The sequence below is a fragment of the Aquarana catesbeiana genome, linkage group LG03 (genome assembly GCF_042186555.1).
Source record: "Aquarana catesbeiana isolate 2022-GZ linkage group LG03, ASM4218655v1, whole genome shotgun sequence".
Classification (NCBI taxonomy): domain Eukaryota; kingdom Metazoa; phylum Chordata; class Amphibia; order Anura; family Ranidae; genus Aquarana; species Aquarana catesbeiana.
The window spans coordinates 283,646,173-283,661,015 of NC_133326.1; the positions used below are offsets into that span (position 1 = coordinate 283,646,173).

Below are 14,843 nucleotides of genomic sequence, written 5' to 3' on the forward strand. Positions count from 1 at the left end.
GGGATGTCATGAGACCATTTGGATCTTAGCTTTTCCAAAGTCGGGAGAGAGGTGATAATCAAGTGTGAATATAATTGCGAAGTGGGTATGTAGGACTGTGGTATGTTAAAATCAGAGTTCAGTTTGGAAAGTGGGACTAGGGACTGGCTGGAGACAATTAGTGTCACGGTTTTGATGTTAAATTTGGTCCAGGCATGGGGCTCGGGCAATTTATAGATGTGCTCCAGGGTTGTGTTTAGCCAAAGGGGGGCATTGGTTGAGATTGCCTGTTGAGGGTATTTTTCTATTTTGAGACCTGCCCCCCATGCACGCGGCGTGGTGCGCATGGAGGGTGTCAGTGGATGGGGGCCCTGGGGGGGCTCCAAAGAGCAAGAATTTGAGCGCCTCTAGGGATCCCAGCACTGCCGTCTCGACCTGGGTAGCTGGGTTGGAGATGTCTGGATTGAGCCACCAAGCAGCCGTTACTAGCTGGGTGGCTAGATAGTACTTATATAGATCTGGACATGCCAAGCCACCTTGGGAGGTCGGGCGTTTTATCAGTGTGGTCCAGCTGTATTTGGGGGATTGGGATCCCCATATGAAAGAGGCGAGGAGGCGATGTAGACATATGAAAAAAGGTTTAGGAATCCACTGTGGAGAGTGGAGAAATAAGTATGTGAATTTGGGTATTATTTTCATTTTGAACAAATTTATACGTCCCAACAGTGAAAGAGGCAATGATTCCCATGCCTTCAGCCGTTGCCGAGCCTCCTGAACTACCGGGGACAGGTTTAGGGGTAAGTAGTCAGAAGCCTGCCTAGAGACCACCACCCCTAGGTATTTAAAATTCTCGACCCATTGTAGAGGGATGTCAGTGGGAGCTGTGGCACGGGCTGCAGAGTCTATGGGGAACAGGAGAGATTTTGTCCAGTTAACTCTGAGGCTCGTGACAGAGGAAAAGGAGTTAAGGACCTGTAGGGCTCCCTCGAGCGATGGGCCCATGTTATTGAGGAAAAGTAGGAGGTCGTCTGTGTATAGGGCGACCCTCTCCTCCAGCCAGCCAACCTGCAGCCCCATAAGGTGAGGAGAGGTGCGAAGAGCCTCCGCAAGTGGCTCCATCGCAATGGCAAATAAGGCTGGAGAGAGAGGGCAGCCCTGCCGCGTGCCCCTGGAAAGATGGCAGGACTGTGACAGGCCCCCCCCAGCTTAATGGCCGAGGTGGGTTCACAGTAAAGGACCTTCATCCACTCAATGAAGATCGGGGGGAACCCCATCCTCCGGAGGACCTCCCAGAGAAGGCCTTTTCAATGTCCAGGGAGGCCACCACCCTAGATCTCTCATTGAGATGTTGCGCATGTATGTTAGTGAACAGGCATCTCAATTTACATCTGTCGCCCTGTTGGCAATGAAATCAGTCTGGTCAGTCTCAATGACAGATGGTAGTAGGGGCTGTAGTCTCGTGGTTAGTAATTTGGTGAGGATCTTGAAGTCTATATTAAGTAGGGCGATTTGCCTGTAGGAGGCTCAGGATGTGGGGTCTTTAGACGCTTTATGGATGAGAATGACGTGGGCATGACCCATAGAAGCCGGGAGGGCACCATCAGCCAAACATTGGGAATAAAGCTGGGCCAATTTGGGGGCCAGCAGGTCCCCATGAGTTTTGTAGAACTCAATGGGTATTCCATCTGGGCCTGGAGACTTCCCCGTGGAGAAGGACCTAATCACCTTCAGTACCTCCTCCGGGGTAATCTGCCTCATTAGGGAATTTCTCTCCCCATCAGACAACCAGCCAAGTGCCAAGGGGTCCAGCCAGGGTGCTAGGTCCCGTGGCTGGAAGTCCGAGGGTAGCACTGAGGTATAGAGGGAGCTGTAGTACTGGCGGAAGGCCTCTAGTATGTCTGACAGGGAAGAGGCCGATCCTCCCGAAGGGGACATTACATTAGGGATCACCGTCAAGGGTTTGTCATGTTGTGACAGCATCGCCAGAAGGCGACCGGTATGGTCTCCCAGTTCAAAAAAACGTTGTTTGTTCCGGTAAAGGTCAAGTCTAGTAACTCGCGTTTTGCTGCATTGAGGGAGTCAAAAGTGTGTGTCAGTGGGGTCGGCAGCATAGATGTCTGATTGGGATTGCGCAGCGGTCTGTAGGGCAGTAGTGGTAGCAGCTTGCTCTCTCCAGATCCCAGCAATAAAAGAGATGTATTGCCCTCTGGTAAAAGCCTTAAAGGCGTCCTAGGTCACTGCTGTGGAGGAGGACCCTGTATTAGGATCCCAATACTCCGCTAAGCGTGGTGGAATGGTATTTGGTCAGCATGGGAGATCCAATGGGTCCCCAGGTGCCAAAGGGACAAGGAATGAGAGGACGGAGAGCGAATGGTAAGGAGTAGGGGGCAGTGATCTGAGAGTCCGCTGGGCAAATATGAGGCGTCTAATACATCTGTCAGCATAGTCGGGTTGGCAAAGGCGAGATCAATGTGGGAGGAAGTTTTATGTGTATTGGAGAAAAAGGAGTATGCTCTGGTCGTGAGATGTTTCCATCTCCACACCTCAGATACACCTAGCGCCTCTGGCCATGAGAGAACTTTTTGGGGGGGGGGGGGGGGTTGGTAGGTCTGTCCAGGTCTGGGGCCAGAATAGCATTGAAATCGCCCATGAGTAACAGCCTGGCTGGGCAGTATGGAGTGATTTTCTCTAGAATGGTGTATAAGGTGGAGGAGGAAAAAGGAGGGGGGATGTATACACCTACCACAATATATTGGACACCCCAGACAGTGAACACTATTAACACATATTTACCCTGGGGTTCAGTGTGAACATGTTCCATCACACATGGGAAAGATTTACTGATCAGGATTGTGACCCCCTCTGGCATATATGGAATAAGAGGCGTGGAAGGCTCTCTGGATCCATGGCTTTTTCAGTGCCAGTAGTTTGCTGCCCATACGGTGCGTTTCCTGTAAAATTACCATATGTGGGGAATGCAATTTGAGGTATTTGAAGAGCACCGCTCTCTTAAATTTAGAATTGAGCCCCCGGACGTTCCAGGACAGTACACTAAAGGTGGGGGCGTCACATCCTGTCATGACCATTACTTATTTAACTTGTGCATTTAACTATTCATTTCCTTTAATGAATTGACTGTGATGGCATTTTATGAGTTATTTACCTCATGTTTTTGATTTGTGAGGTAAACAACTCATAAGGTGATAGTGAATTGACATTTTCAACATCTCATGATATAATTGGAGAAAATGTGTCACATGATTCAATTATCTCATGAGATATTCTTTAGTGGGTTAAGCCCACTATGCTTAGGTATGAACAAGAACGACTGAAAACCGGGTGATTTTGTATGTTGAGCATTTGGAAGCTTCGAACTGCAAAACGTTCAGGGGTGAATGGGACCTGCTGCATTCACACTATAGCATTTCGGGGATATGCAAAAAATGTGTGTTGTGCTTGCTGTGCCATTTATTGCAAAGTGAAACAGACGTGTTTTCATGCAAGAAAATGTGTAACAAAAGCGTGGTTAAAAACTGCAAAATGTTCGAAAAAAAGATGCATGAGATTCTTTGCCACGTTTGTTTCTTTTTTTTTTTTTGTTCCATCACGTTTGTTGCATGTAGGGCAACCCATTGAAAGTGTGACAAGGTGCATATGCGCAACGCATTTTTGCACATGTTCACGAAAAGCTATAACATGGATGCAGCCTTAAAGAGTAACTCCAATTTGTTGAGAAGAAACATTCCCCTCTGGGTGATCTATGTACATTACAAGGATTTTAACAAACTTTGTTGCAGATTCCTACCTTTTGTTATTCTGAAGGAATCTCTATTTGTTTGTCTGTGTCCATGTGGTAAGTGAATCTAATGGGAATGGTTTCTTAATTATGAACCAGATGCTGCATCTGCAGGGCTCTAATGAGGAAAATTGCAGGGCCTGCATCCCTTTAGATGATATTTTTGTTGCGTGGATGCTTGAAATCTGACTTGAATCCTAGTGTAGACTTCTGGGAAAATCAATGAGCCAATCACACAAGCAGGAAAGTGGAGTTATACTTTAACCACTTGCCGACCAGCCGCTGCCGATATACGGCAGCAGGTAGGCTCTATTGCGCAAATCACCATACCGGTACTTCGGTTCGTGTAATAGATACAGCGGGCACGTCGGCATGGTGCCGGAGCTGATGTGTGTGGCCGGCGGCCGCGGTGTCTGCTGGCCACCCACGATCGCTCCACAGAGAGGCAGAATGGGGATCTGTCAATGTAAACAAACAGATCCCCGTTCTGTCAGGGGAGTACAGAGTGATCGCCTATTCCTAGTGATCAGGAACATCAATCTCTCTCTACTCCCAGTCAGTCCACTGCCCCCACAGTTAGAAACGCCTCCCTAGGGAACACTTATCCTCTTGATCGCCCCCTAGTGTTAACCCCTTCCCTGCCAGTGTCTTTTATACAGTAATCAGTGCATTTTTATAGCACTGATCGCTATATTGTTGTCAATGGTCCCAAAAAGGTGTCAAAAGTGTCCGATCTGTCCGCCGCAATGCCGCAGTCCTGCTAAAAACCGCTGACCACTGCCACTACTAGTAAAAAAAAAAAATTAATAATAAAAATGCCATAAATATATCCCCTATTTTGTAGATGCTATAACTTTTGCGCAAACCAATCAATATACGCTTAACGCTATTTTTTTTTTCATTTTTTTGGGGGATATTTATTATAGCAAAAAGTAAAAAATATTGTTTTTTTTTTTTTCAAAATTGTCTCTCTTTTTTTGTTTATAGCGCAAAAAATAAAAACTGCAGAGGTGATCAAATTCCACCAAAAGAAAGCTCTATTTGTGGGGAAAAAAGCACATCAGTTTTGTTTAGGTACAACGTCGCACAACCGCGCAATTGTCAGTTAAACCAACGGTCATTAAGGGGATAAATCCTTCCGGGGGGCTAAAGTGGTTAACCACCTGATATACGTCGGCAAAGTGGCACGGGTGCGCAAAACAACGTACCTGTACGTCGCTGTGTCATCCGTGGCTAGCGGGCGAGTGCACGCTGTGGTCTTGATGTCTGTTGGTGGGCCGTGATCATGGCATGGAGAGGCAGAACTGGGAGATGCCTATGTGAACAAGGCATTGCCCTGTTCTGCCTAGCAACATGACAGGGATCTACTGCTCCCAGTGATCTGGAGCAGTGATCTCTGTCATGTTCTAGTGAGCCCATCCCCCCTACAGTTAGAACTCACTGAGGGAACACACTTAACCCCTTGATCGCCCCCTAGTGTTAAACCCCTTCCCTGCCAGTGTCATTTACACAGTAATCAGTGTACTTTTCTAGCACTGATCGCTGTATAAATGTCAGTGGTCTCAAGATAGTGTCAAAAGTGTCCGATCTGTCCGCTGCAATGTCGCAGTCACGATAAAAATCGCAGATCGACGCCATTACTAATAAAAAAAAAATATTCAAAAGAATGGCATAAATCTATCCCCTATTTTGTAGATGTGATAACTTTTGCGCAAACCAATTACTATATGCTTTTGCGATTTTTTTTTTACCAAAAATATGTAGAAGAATACATATTGTCCTGGACTGTAGAAGAAATCTGTTTGTTTATATATTTTTTGGGGCTATTTATTATAGCAAAAAGTACAAAATATTGCTTTTCTTTCAAAATTGTCGCTCTTTTTTTGTTTATAGCGCAAAAAATAAAAACCGCAGAGGTGATCAAATACCATCAAAAGAAAGCTCTATTTGTGGGGAAAAAAGAACGTCAATTTTGTTTGGGTACAACGTCGCACGACTGCGCAATTGTCAGTTAAAGCGATGCAGTGCCGAATCGCAAAAAAGGGCTTGGTCAGGAAGGAGGTAAATCCTTCCTGGGCTGTAGTGGTTAAGGTCGACTACAATATGGATCATCCTGGGGTTGGAAGAAAAGATCTCTAAAAATAATCCCCAGCAAAGTTTACAGGACTTGCAGAACAGAGGGAGCATGTGCTGCTCTGGAGGTCTGCTAGGTGGCAGCAGAGAGACCTGAGCTTAGTCTGACAGAACAGAAAGGTTTGGAGTGTAAACATTGTCGTTGGTTTGAATGATCGAGAAGAAAAGACATCCCCTATGCCAGTAGGATCTGCCTGGTGAAGAATTAGGAGAAGACAAGGCCGAGCCGCTCACAGCCGCCCCTGTCCCCCGCACCGTCTCCTGCACTGACCGGCACAGCCATGTTCCGGAGGATACTACAGATGGTGAGGAGCTGTGCACGTGAATGGCGCTTCCCAGAGCTGTGGGGGTGTGTGTCTGGCTGGGCAGAGTGGGAGCAGAGCTGGGCCTGAGCTGGGTGGCTTCATCTCCCGGGTCACATGACAGGCCACACCGACTCCCTGCCCAGGCCTGTCACTGCATGGGATCTTCTCTCATCAGTCATTGGACGAGGCCTGGGAGGATACACAGGGTTGGATGTCCATCACAGGCCCTCCACCCCACAAGATATCTTGTATCATGGAGCTCTCACAGCTTCTTCACTTGTCTCTAGATGTAGTAAGAGCTGCTAGATTAAGGCTGCTTTCATCCCTGGAATTTTCTTTATCAGAGTGACAACCCTTCATAGGACAGTGCAGGGCCGGTGTTGTCACCCTCCATAAGACAATGAAGGGCCGGTGTTGTCACCCTCCCTAGAACAGTGCAGGGCCGGTGTTGTCACTCTCCCTAGGACAGTGCAGGGCCGGTGTTGTCACCTTCCCTAGGACAGTGCAGGGCTGGTGTTGTCACCCTCCCTAGGACAATGAAGGGCCGGTGTTGTCACTCTCCCTAGGACAGTGCAGGGCCGGTGTTGTCACCCTCCCTAGGACAGTGCAGGGCTGGTGTTGTCACCCTCCCTAGGACAATGAAGGGCCGGTGTTGTCACTCTCCCCAGGACAGTGCAGGGCCGGTGTTGTCACCCTCCCTAGGACAGTGCAGGGCCGGTGTTGTCACCCTCCCTAGGACAGTGCAGGGCCGGTGTTGTCACCCTCCCTAGGACAGTGCAGGGCTGGTGTTGTCACCCTCCCTAGGACAATGAAGGGCCGGTGTTGTCACCTTCCCTAGGACAGTGCAGAGCCGGTGTTGTCACCCTCCCTAGGACAATGAAGGGCCGGTGTTGTCACCCTCCCTAGGACAGTGCAGGGCCGGTGTTGTCACCCTCCCTAGGACAGTGCAGGGCCGGTGTTGTCACCCTCCCTAGGACAGTGCAGAGCCGGTGTTGTCACCCTCCCTAGGACAATGAAGGGCCGGTGTTGTCACCCTCCCTAGGACAGTGCAGGGCCGGTGTTGTCACCCTCCCTAGGACAGTGCAGGGCCGGTCTTGTCACCTTCCCTAGGACAGTGCAGGGCCGGTGTTGTCACCCTCCCTAGGACAATGAAGGGCCGGTGTTGTCACCCTCCCTAGGACAGTGCAGGGCCGGTGTTGTCACCCTCCCTAGGACAATGAAGGGCCGGTGTTGTCACCCTCCCTAGGACAGTGCAGGGCCGGTGTTGTCACCCTCCCTAGGACAATGAAGGGCCGGTGTTGTCACTCTCCCCAGGACAGTGCAGGGCCGGTGTTGTCACCCTCCCTAGGACAGTGCAGGGCCGGTGTTGTCACCCTCCCTAGGACAGTGCAGGGCCGGTGTTGTCACCCTCCCTAGGACAGTGCAGGGCTGGTGTTGTCACCCTCCCTAGGACAATGAAGGGCCGGTGTTGTCACCTTCCCTAGGACAGTGCAGAGCCGGTGTTGTCACCCTCCCTAGGACAATGAAGGGCCGGTGTTGTCACCCTCCCTAGGACAGTGCAGGGCCGGTGTTGTCACCCTCCCTAGGACAGTGCAGGGCCGGTCTTGTCACCTTCCCTAGGACAGTGCAGGGCCGGTGTTGTCACCCTCCCTAGGACAATGAAGGGCCGGTGTTGTCACCCTCCCTAGGACAGTGCAGGGCCGGTGTTGTCACCCTCCCTAGGACAATGAAGGGCCGGTGTTGTCACCCTCCCTAGGACAGTGCAGGGCCGGTGTTGTCACCCTCCCTAGGACAATGAAGGGCCGGTGTTGTCACCCTCCCTAGGACAGTGCAGGGCCGGTGTTGTCACCCTCCCTAGGACAATGAAGGGCCGGTGTTGTCACGCTCCCTAGGACAGTGCAGGGCCAGTGTTGTCACCCTCCCTAGGACAGTGCAGGGCCAGTGTTGTCACCCTCCCTAGGACAGTGCAGGGCCAGTGTTGTCACCCTCCCTAGGACAGTGCAGGGCCGGTGTTGTCACCCTCCATAGGACAATGATGGGCCGGTGTTGTCACCCTCCGTAGGACAGTGCAGGGCCGGTGTTGTCGCCCCCCATAGGGCAATGAAGGGCCGGTGTTGTCACCCTCCATAGGACAGTGCAGGGCCGGTGTTGTCACCCCCCGTAGGACAATGCAGGGCCTGTGTTGTCACCCTCCCTAGGACAGTGCAGGGCCAGTGTTGCCTCCCCACATATGACAATGTAGTGGAGGTATTGTCCCCCTCTGTATGACTTCACCAGTCGTCTTGTTGCGTTCAGTATAAAAATACAATGCTGGTGTTGTCACCCTCTTAATGACAATGTAATGCTGGTGTTGTCATCCTCCCAGTGACAATGCAGGGCTGATGCTGTCACCCTCCATAGGACAATGGAGTGTGTGTTTGGTCACCCCACATAGGAAAATGTAGCAGTGGTGTTGTTACCATCCGTATGATTATGCAGCAGTGGTGTTGTCATTCTTGTCTTATAATGCAGTGGTGGTGTTGTCACCCTCCCGATGACAATGCAGGGCAGGTGTTGTCACCCTCCATCTTACCGTCTCTTGTCAGGCATATAACATACTCAGCTGGTGTTGTGACCCTCCTTGTGACAGTGCAGTGCTGGTGTTGTCATCCTGTTTTTTTCAATGCGGCCCTGGCGTTCGTTGACATCCTCTGTCCTACATTGCAGTGCTATTATTGTCACCCTCCATTTTACCTTCTTGTCATACTTGGCTCCACTGTGTTTACTGTATACTTTCATATATTTCTGCCCACCGGATACTACAGCCAGCACTCTACTTTCGGTGCCAAGTCTATGGGAGCTGTGGCTCTAATGCAGGGAAGGAATGCTGTTGTTTACCCTCTATTTCCTCTCCCCTTTCCATTCACAGAATGCCTTGTATTTTTTGAACAGGGTGCAAGAAGTACTCTGAATGGACTAGGAGAATTGATAGGCAGTTACACAACAGTGCAGCTTCTGTGTATGAGATCCAAAGCTCTCGTCCATTCACAGAACACCTTGAGGGGACTTTATCAAAACTGGAGCAGGCAGTATCTGGATCAGCTGTGCATGGCAACTAGGGATGCACCGATACCATTTTTGTACGAGTACCGATACTTTTTAGTACTCCCCGATACCAATTATCGATACCTACTGCAACCGTTTTGTATTCACTTCAGCTGTCGGCAATGGTGCAAATCACTGAAAAATTATTTACAACTGAAATAAATAGATTTTTAAAAAATTTTGCGCTTTTTCAATGTGAAATGTGTAAATACATGTTAATATATATGTGTAAAAATATTCACTAACAAAGCAAACAAATAAAAATTTTAATTGTTTATCGTTTGTAAAATCGACGTGAACAAAAAAAAAAAAAAAAAAGGAAAATAATTAAATGGAGGAGAATAGGGAGTTAATTAAGGCTGATTAGAGTAAATTAAGGGTTTATAAGGGGTTAAACAGAGAAACATTTATTCATCCCTTTGATCTGCAGATGAAGAAACAGAAAGATTCAAAAAGAAACAATGGGGGTTATTTACTAAAGGAAAATCCACTTTGCACTGCAAGTGCACTTGGAAGTGCAGTCGCTCTGGATCCGAGGGGGACATGCAAGGAAGATAAAAAACAGCAATTTAGCTTGCACATGATTGGATGATAAAATCAGCAGAGCTTCCCCTCATTTCAGATCTACCCCTTAGATTTAGAGCAACTGCACTTTCAAGTGCACTTGCAGTGCAAAGTGGATTTGCCTTTCGTAAATAACCCCCAATGTTTCTTTTTATTTTAGTGTTTCAGCGGCAGAGCAATGTTGTTAATAAACATTGCCAGCTGCTTTTTTTTTTGACAGCTCCAATTACCGGACTTCTTTAACACTTCAGCTGTCAACAGGGGAGACCACTGACAGCTCAAAGAACCGAGTATGAATGTATCGGTTTCAGGTATGGGTGCATTTGCACAAGTACCGGTACTTGTGCAAATACTCGGTGTCGGCACCAATACCGATACTAGTATCGCTGCAACCCTAATGCCAACCAAATACTGTTTTGAGCTTGTTCAGTTAAAATGGACCTAAACTAAACCAAAATGTATCCTTTGCAGCCAAGAAAACTGCCATTTTAACCACTTATTCTACAGCACGGCCATCTAGTTCAGGGAGGGCATTAATGGACATCTGCCCAGAACTACATTCCCTGCACACCCCCTGGGGCTTGCATCCAGTGCGTTCTGTGATCACTGTATCCTTCTGACAGATCAGGGTAAAGGGCCAATCACAGAGGCCTTTTACCATGTGATCAGCTGTGTCCAATTACAGCTCATTACATGTAACCAGGCCTGCTGGTTATCGCCATTCCTTCCCTTACGCGCTGTCACAGTGTGAGGTGAGGAGAGCCGGTAACTGGCAAGTGTGATAGGGGACACTGATAATCATTGCAGTGCTCAGTGTCGCCTATTAGTGCCCATCAGTGGTGATGAAATACCATAAAAGTAAGCTCTATCTGTTTCAAAAAATGATAAAAATTTCATATGGGTACGGACAGCGCTGAAAGCTGAAAATAGGCCTGGGCAGGAAAGGGGTGAAAGTGGTCAATCTGTGTTTGATGGTTTGACAGTTCAGTTGAGAATACAAGCATTTCTGGTATGCTGGGAATATAACTTTTTTTTTTTGATATTTAATCACAGCTGGGGTTTTTATTTTTTGCTAAACAAACAAAAAAAGATGGAAATTTTTGAAAAAAAAAATCATGTTTAATAGTTTGTTATAAAATTTTGCAAACAGGTAATTTTTCTCCTTCATTGATATGCACTGATAGGCTGCACTGATGGGCACAGTTATGGCGGCACTGATGGGGACAGATAAGGCGGTACTGATGGGCACAGATAAGGCGGCACTGATGGCCACTGATGGGTGCTGATGGGCGGCAATGATAGGTACCACTGATGGGCGGCACTGATGGGGGGCAGTGATGGGCGGCACTGATGGGCACTTATGGGCACTGTTAGGTGACACTGATAGGCACTGATAGATGGCACTGATGTGCAGCACTGTTGTTGCACTGATGTGGGCGCTGATGGGTGGCACTGTGGGCACTGATGGGTGACGCTGGCGGGCACTGGTAGGCAGCTCTGCTGCCTATTGCTGTGTCACTGGCAGGGGCAGATGATCACCGTGATCGGGACTGATGGTGATCAGGTTTTTTTTTTCCTCCTCACGCTGTCAGCACGAGGAGGAAAAATAACCGATTACCGGCTCTGTTGATGTCACATGATCAGCTGTCATTGGCTGACAGCTGATCATGTGGTAAGGGGTCGGGACCGACCCCTTACTCTGATCTGTGATCAGACGAGTCTCATAGACTCGCTGATCACCGAGCGCGCCGCGTGCGCCCTGCAGGGGGCGCTCAGGCCGCTCATGTAGATCCGCGCTGTTGCCGTCGTTTGGCAATGGCCCGGATCTGAAGTGGTTAAACAATTAAAACGATGGGTTTAAAGTGGAACTAAGCCCATTAATTAACAGTTTCCAAAACTGTTACATTCAAGGTATGCCGTGAATGATAACTGTCACAGGTGCTTGTTCTGTCAACTGAACTGACATGCCATCAAATGGCTGGTGTCATAACTGATCACATGCAGCACCATGGCAACTGCAGATCAAACAGAGGCTAAGATGGCAGCTTCCTTGGCTTTAATGCTCCATGCACACTGAAGCTCATAAACGGGCATAAACTCCCCTCTGTTATCCTATGTGTCCATGCATACATGGATATTTTTGGATGTTTATCAGCAGTGGAGTTCATGGGCTGTTAAAAATTTTAAACGCTGATATATGTCGATAAACCCTCAAATGTGGCTCACCAGCGTTTTTTAACGTTTTTGATCCATTGAAAAAAAAAATAAAAAATTTTCTTAACCACTTCAGCCCCTGAAGATTTGGCTGCTCAATGTCCAGGCCATTTTTTGCGATATGGCACTGCGTCGATTTAACTGACAATTGTGTGGTTGTGCGACTTTGTACCCAAACAAAATTGACATCTTTTTTTTTCCTCACAAATGGAGCTTTCTTTTGGTGTTATTTGATCACCTCTGCAGTTTTTATTTTTTGAGCTATAAAGAACAGAAGAGCATCATTTTTGAAAAAAACACAATATCTTTTAATTTTGCTATAATATATATCCCAATTTTAAAAAATTCCTAAGTTTAGGCCGATATGTATTCTTCTACATATTTTTGGTAAAAAAAAAATTGCAATAAGTGTATATTGATTGGTTTATGCAAAAGTTATAGCGTCTACAAAATGGGGGATAGTTTTATGGCTTTTTTTTATAGGGACTGTGATATTGCGGCGGACAGACCGGACACTTTTGACACATTTTTGTGACCATTGACAATTATACAGCGATCAGTGCTATAAAAATGCACTGATTACTGTATAAATGTCATTGGCAGGGAAGGGGTTAACATTAGGGGGCGATCAAGGGGTTAACTGTGTTCCCTAGGTGTGTTCTAACTGTGGGTGGGCTGGGACTGACTAGGGGAGGAGAGAGATCAGTGTTTATACTTAGTATGAACACACAATCTGTCTCCTCTCCCCTGAGAGAACCGGGCTCTGTGTGTGTTTACACACACAGAGCCCGGTTCTCGCTCTGTCACGGGCGGTCGCAGGTGCCTGGCGGTCATCGCGCCTGCCGGGCACTCGCATTGGCTCTGGGCACACGCTGCGAACACGCGCGCCTCCTACAGCGTCTTAGAGGGCCGAAGTACAGCTACTACGGCTCACGCAGGGGAGCCATTCTGCCGCAGTATAACTGCAGCAGTCGGTCAGGAACCGGTTAAAAAAAAACGTGGAAAAATGCTAAAAACTGTGAATAAACACTATTGCAAAAATGTTGAAAAACATTGAAAGACTCACTGCAAAGCTACTGGGTTTTTTTTAACGTTATTTTAACGTCCAGCGTGCATAGAGCCTAAAGGTGAGGAAGGTTTAGTTCCACTTTAATTGAACAAGCTGAAGACAGTATTTATATATTTTGGTAAGAGAAGGCATTTTGTACATGTACAAGGGGAGGGTAAACCATTTACTTTGAAGTAATAGAGTACCGGAAGTGGATTCAGCAGTCAGAAATGAATAAAATATACAGTAAACAGGATGGAGCTTAGCATATAATACATCTGACTAGAGGTAACTTATTTTTCTCTTTATGAATATGTAAAGATGCTTGTGGCTTTAATTTCCCTTTCAATTTTGCATGAGACAGACGTCAGATGCCGATCAATACTGATCTAATCCAGAAGATATAAAGCATGCTCAGCCATACTTTATTGGAAGAGGAAACCAGCAGGGTGTCATAAGTTGTTCATTATTGATCGAGTTTCAGCACTTCTGCCCTGCTGCTCGAAGTTGAAGTACATGGTCTGATTTGGTTTTGATGGGTGAAATATAGCATTCTGCTAGGTAACATGGCCACACCACTAGCTGTATTTTTCTCAGAGGCTGCATAGCATTATGAATATTTAAGTATAGGTTTCAGGGACAGTTCTGAGAAGCTGTTAGCACTTTACATATGGAGCAGTGTGGGGTACAGCTGTCAGCACACACAACCATTTAGCGTGCAACTCAGCAAGCTGGATTAAGCAAGTAAAAGAGAATGTGTGTAGGTCGTTATCAGTGTGTAGTACATAGGTGGGGCCTCTGACTCAGAGATAAGAAGTGCAGCATTTTTTCTAGTTTACAATGCTGATATCCAGGTAGGTATTAAAAACGTGTAATCCAAGGATATGTTCATAATAAAAAACAGAATTTTTAGCAAGAATCGCATAAGTGTCTGAATCTGAGATATCAACCTCATGTAATAACACTCCAAGAGAGTCAGGCTGCATTTCTTTGCACAGTTATGTCTGTGAGCATGTCTACTGGAAGGGGGCACGGAAGGTGGATGTCTTCAACGTTGCTTGTTCATTCTCCAGTTGCAGACCTGGCTCAAGTCGCACTGCTTAAAACAGAACTTCAGAAATGACAACCCTTTTTAAAATGGCTTAAAGTGGTTCTAGAGGCTGAAGGTTCTATATCTTCATGCAGTCTATGCATGAAGGTAAAAAACCTTCAGTGTGCAGTCCCCCCCCAGGCCCCCTGATACTTACCTGAGCCCGATCCCAATCCAGCAATGTGCACGAGAGCCGAGGCTTCCTCGGGTTCTCTCGCTCCACATTGGCTGATATAAAGCAGCAGGAGCCATTGGCTCCCACTGCTGTCAATCACAGCCAGGGAGGAGAGAGCATGGGGCTAGTATGAGCTACGCTCTGTGTATCTTATGGACACACAGAGTGGGGCTTGGGAGCGAGCATGCACAAGTGCCTCCATTGCAAGCGGCTTGCTATGGGGGCACTCGGCAGGGGGAGGGGTCCAGAGTAGGGCTGCAACTAATGATATAATCAATTAGTTGGCTGATTTATTGTTTCGATTAATCGGATAAAAACCTTAAAAAAAAATACATTAAAAAAAAGTGTGGTGTTAAAATTAGGTAATATGTAAAGTTTAAAAAAAAAGACAATTTATCCTTGAATATCTACTGTATATGCAGTGGTAAATATAAATAACCAGCTATATGGTTAGG

At 47.2% G+C, this 14,843-nt stretch overlaps 1 protein-coding gene across 2 annotated transcripts in view; it reads left to right on the forward strand.

Annotated features, from left to right (window-relative positions):
* Positions 1-6,018: 6,018 nt before the first annotated feature.
* LOC141132124 (early endosome antigen 1-like) overlaps positions 6,019-14,843 on the forward strand; it is a 186,968-nt gene continuing 178,143 nt past the window's right edge. For both annotated transcript variants that reach the window (XM_073620180.1, XM_073620181.1), the window contains exon 1: positions 6,019-6,213. In XM_073620180.1, coding sequence (XP_073476281.1) covers positions 6,190-6,213 — 24 coding nt within the window. In that variant the 5' untranslated portion in view covers positions 6,019-6,189. The remainder of the gene's footprint in view (positions 6,214-14,843) is intronic.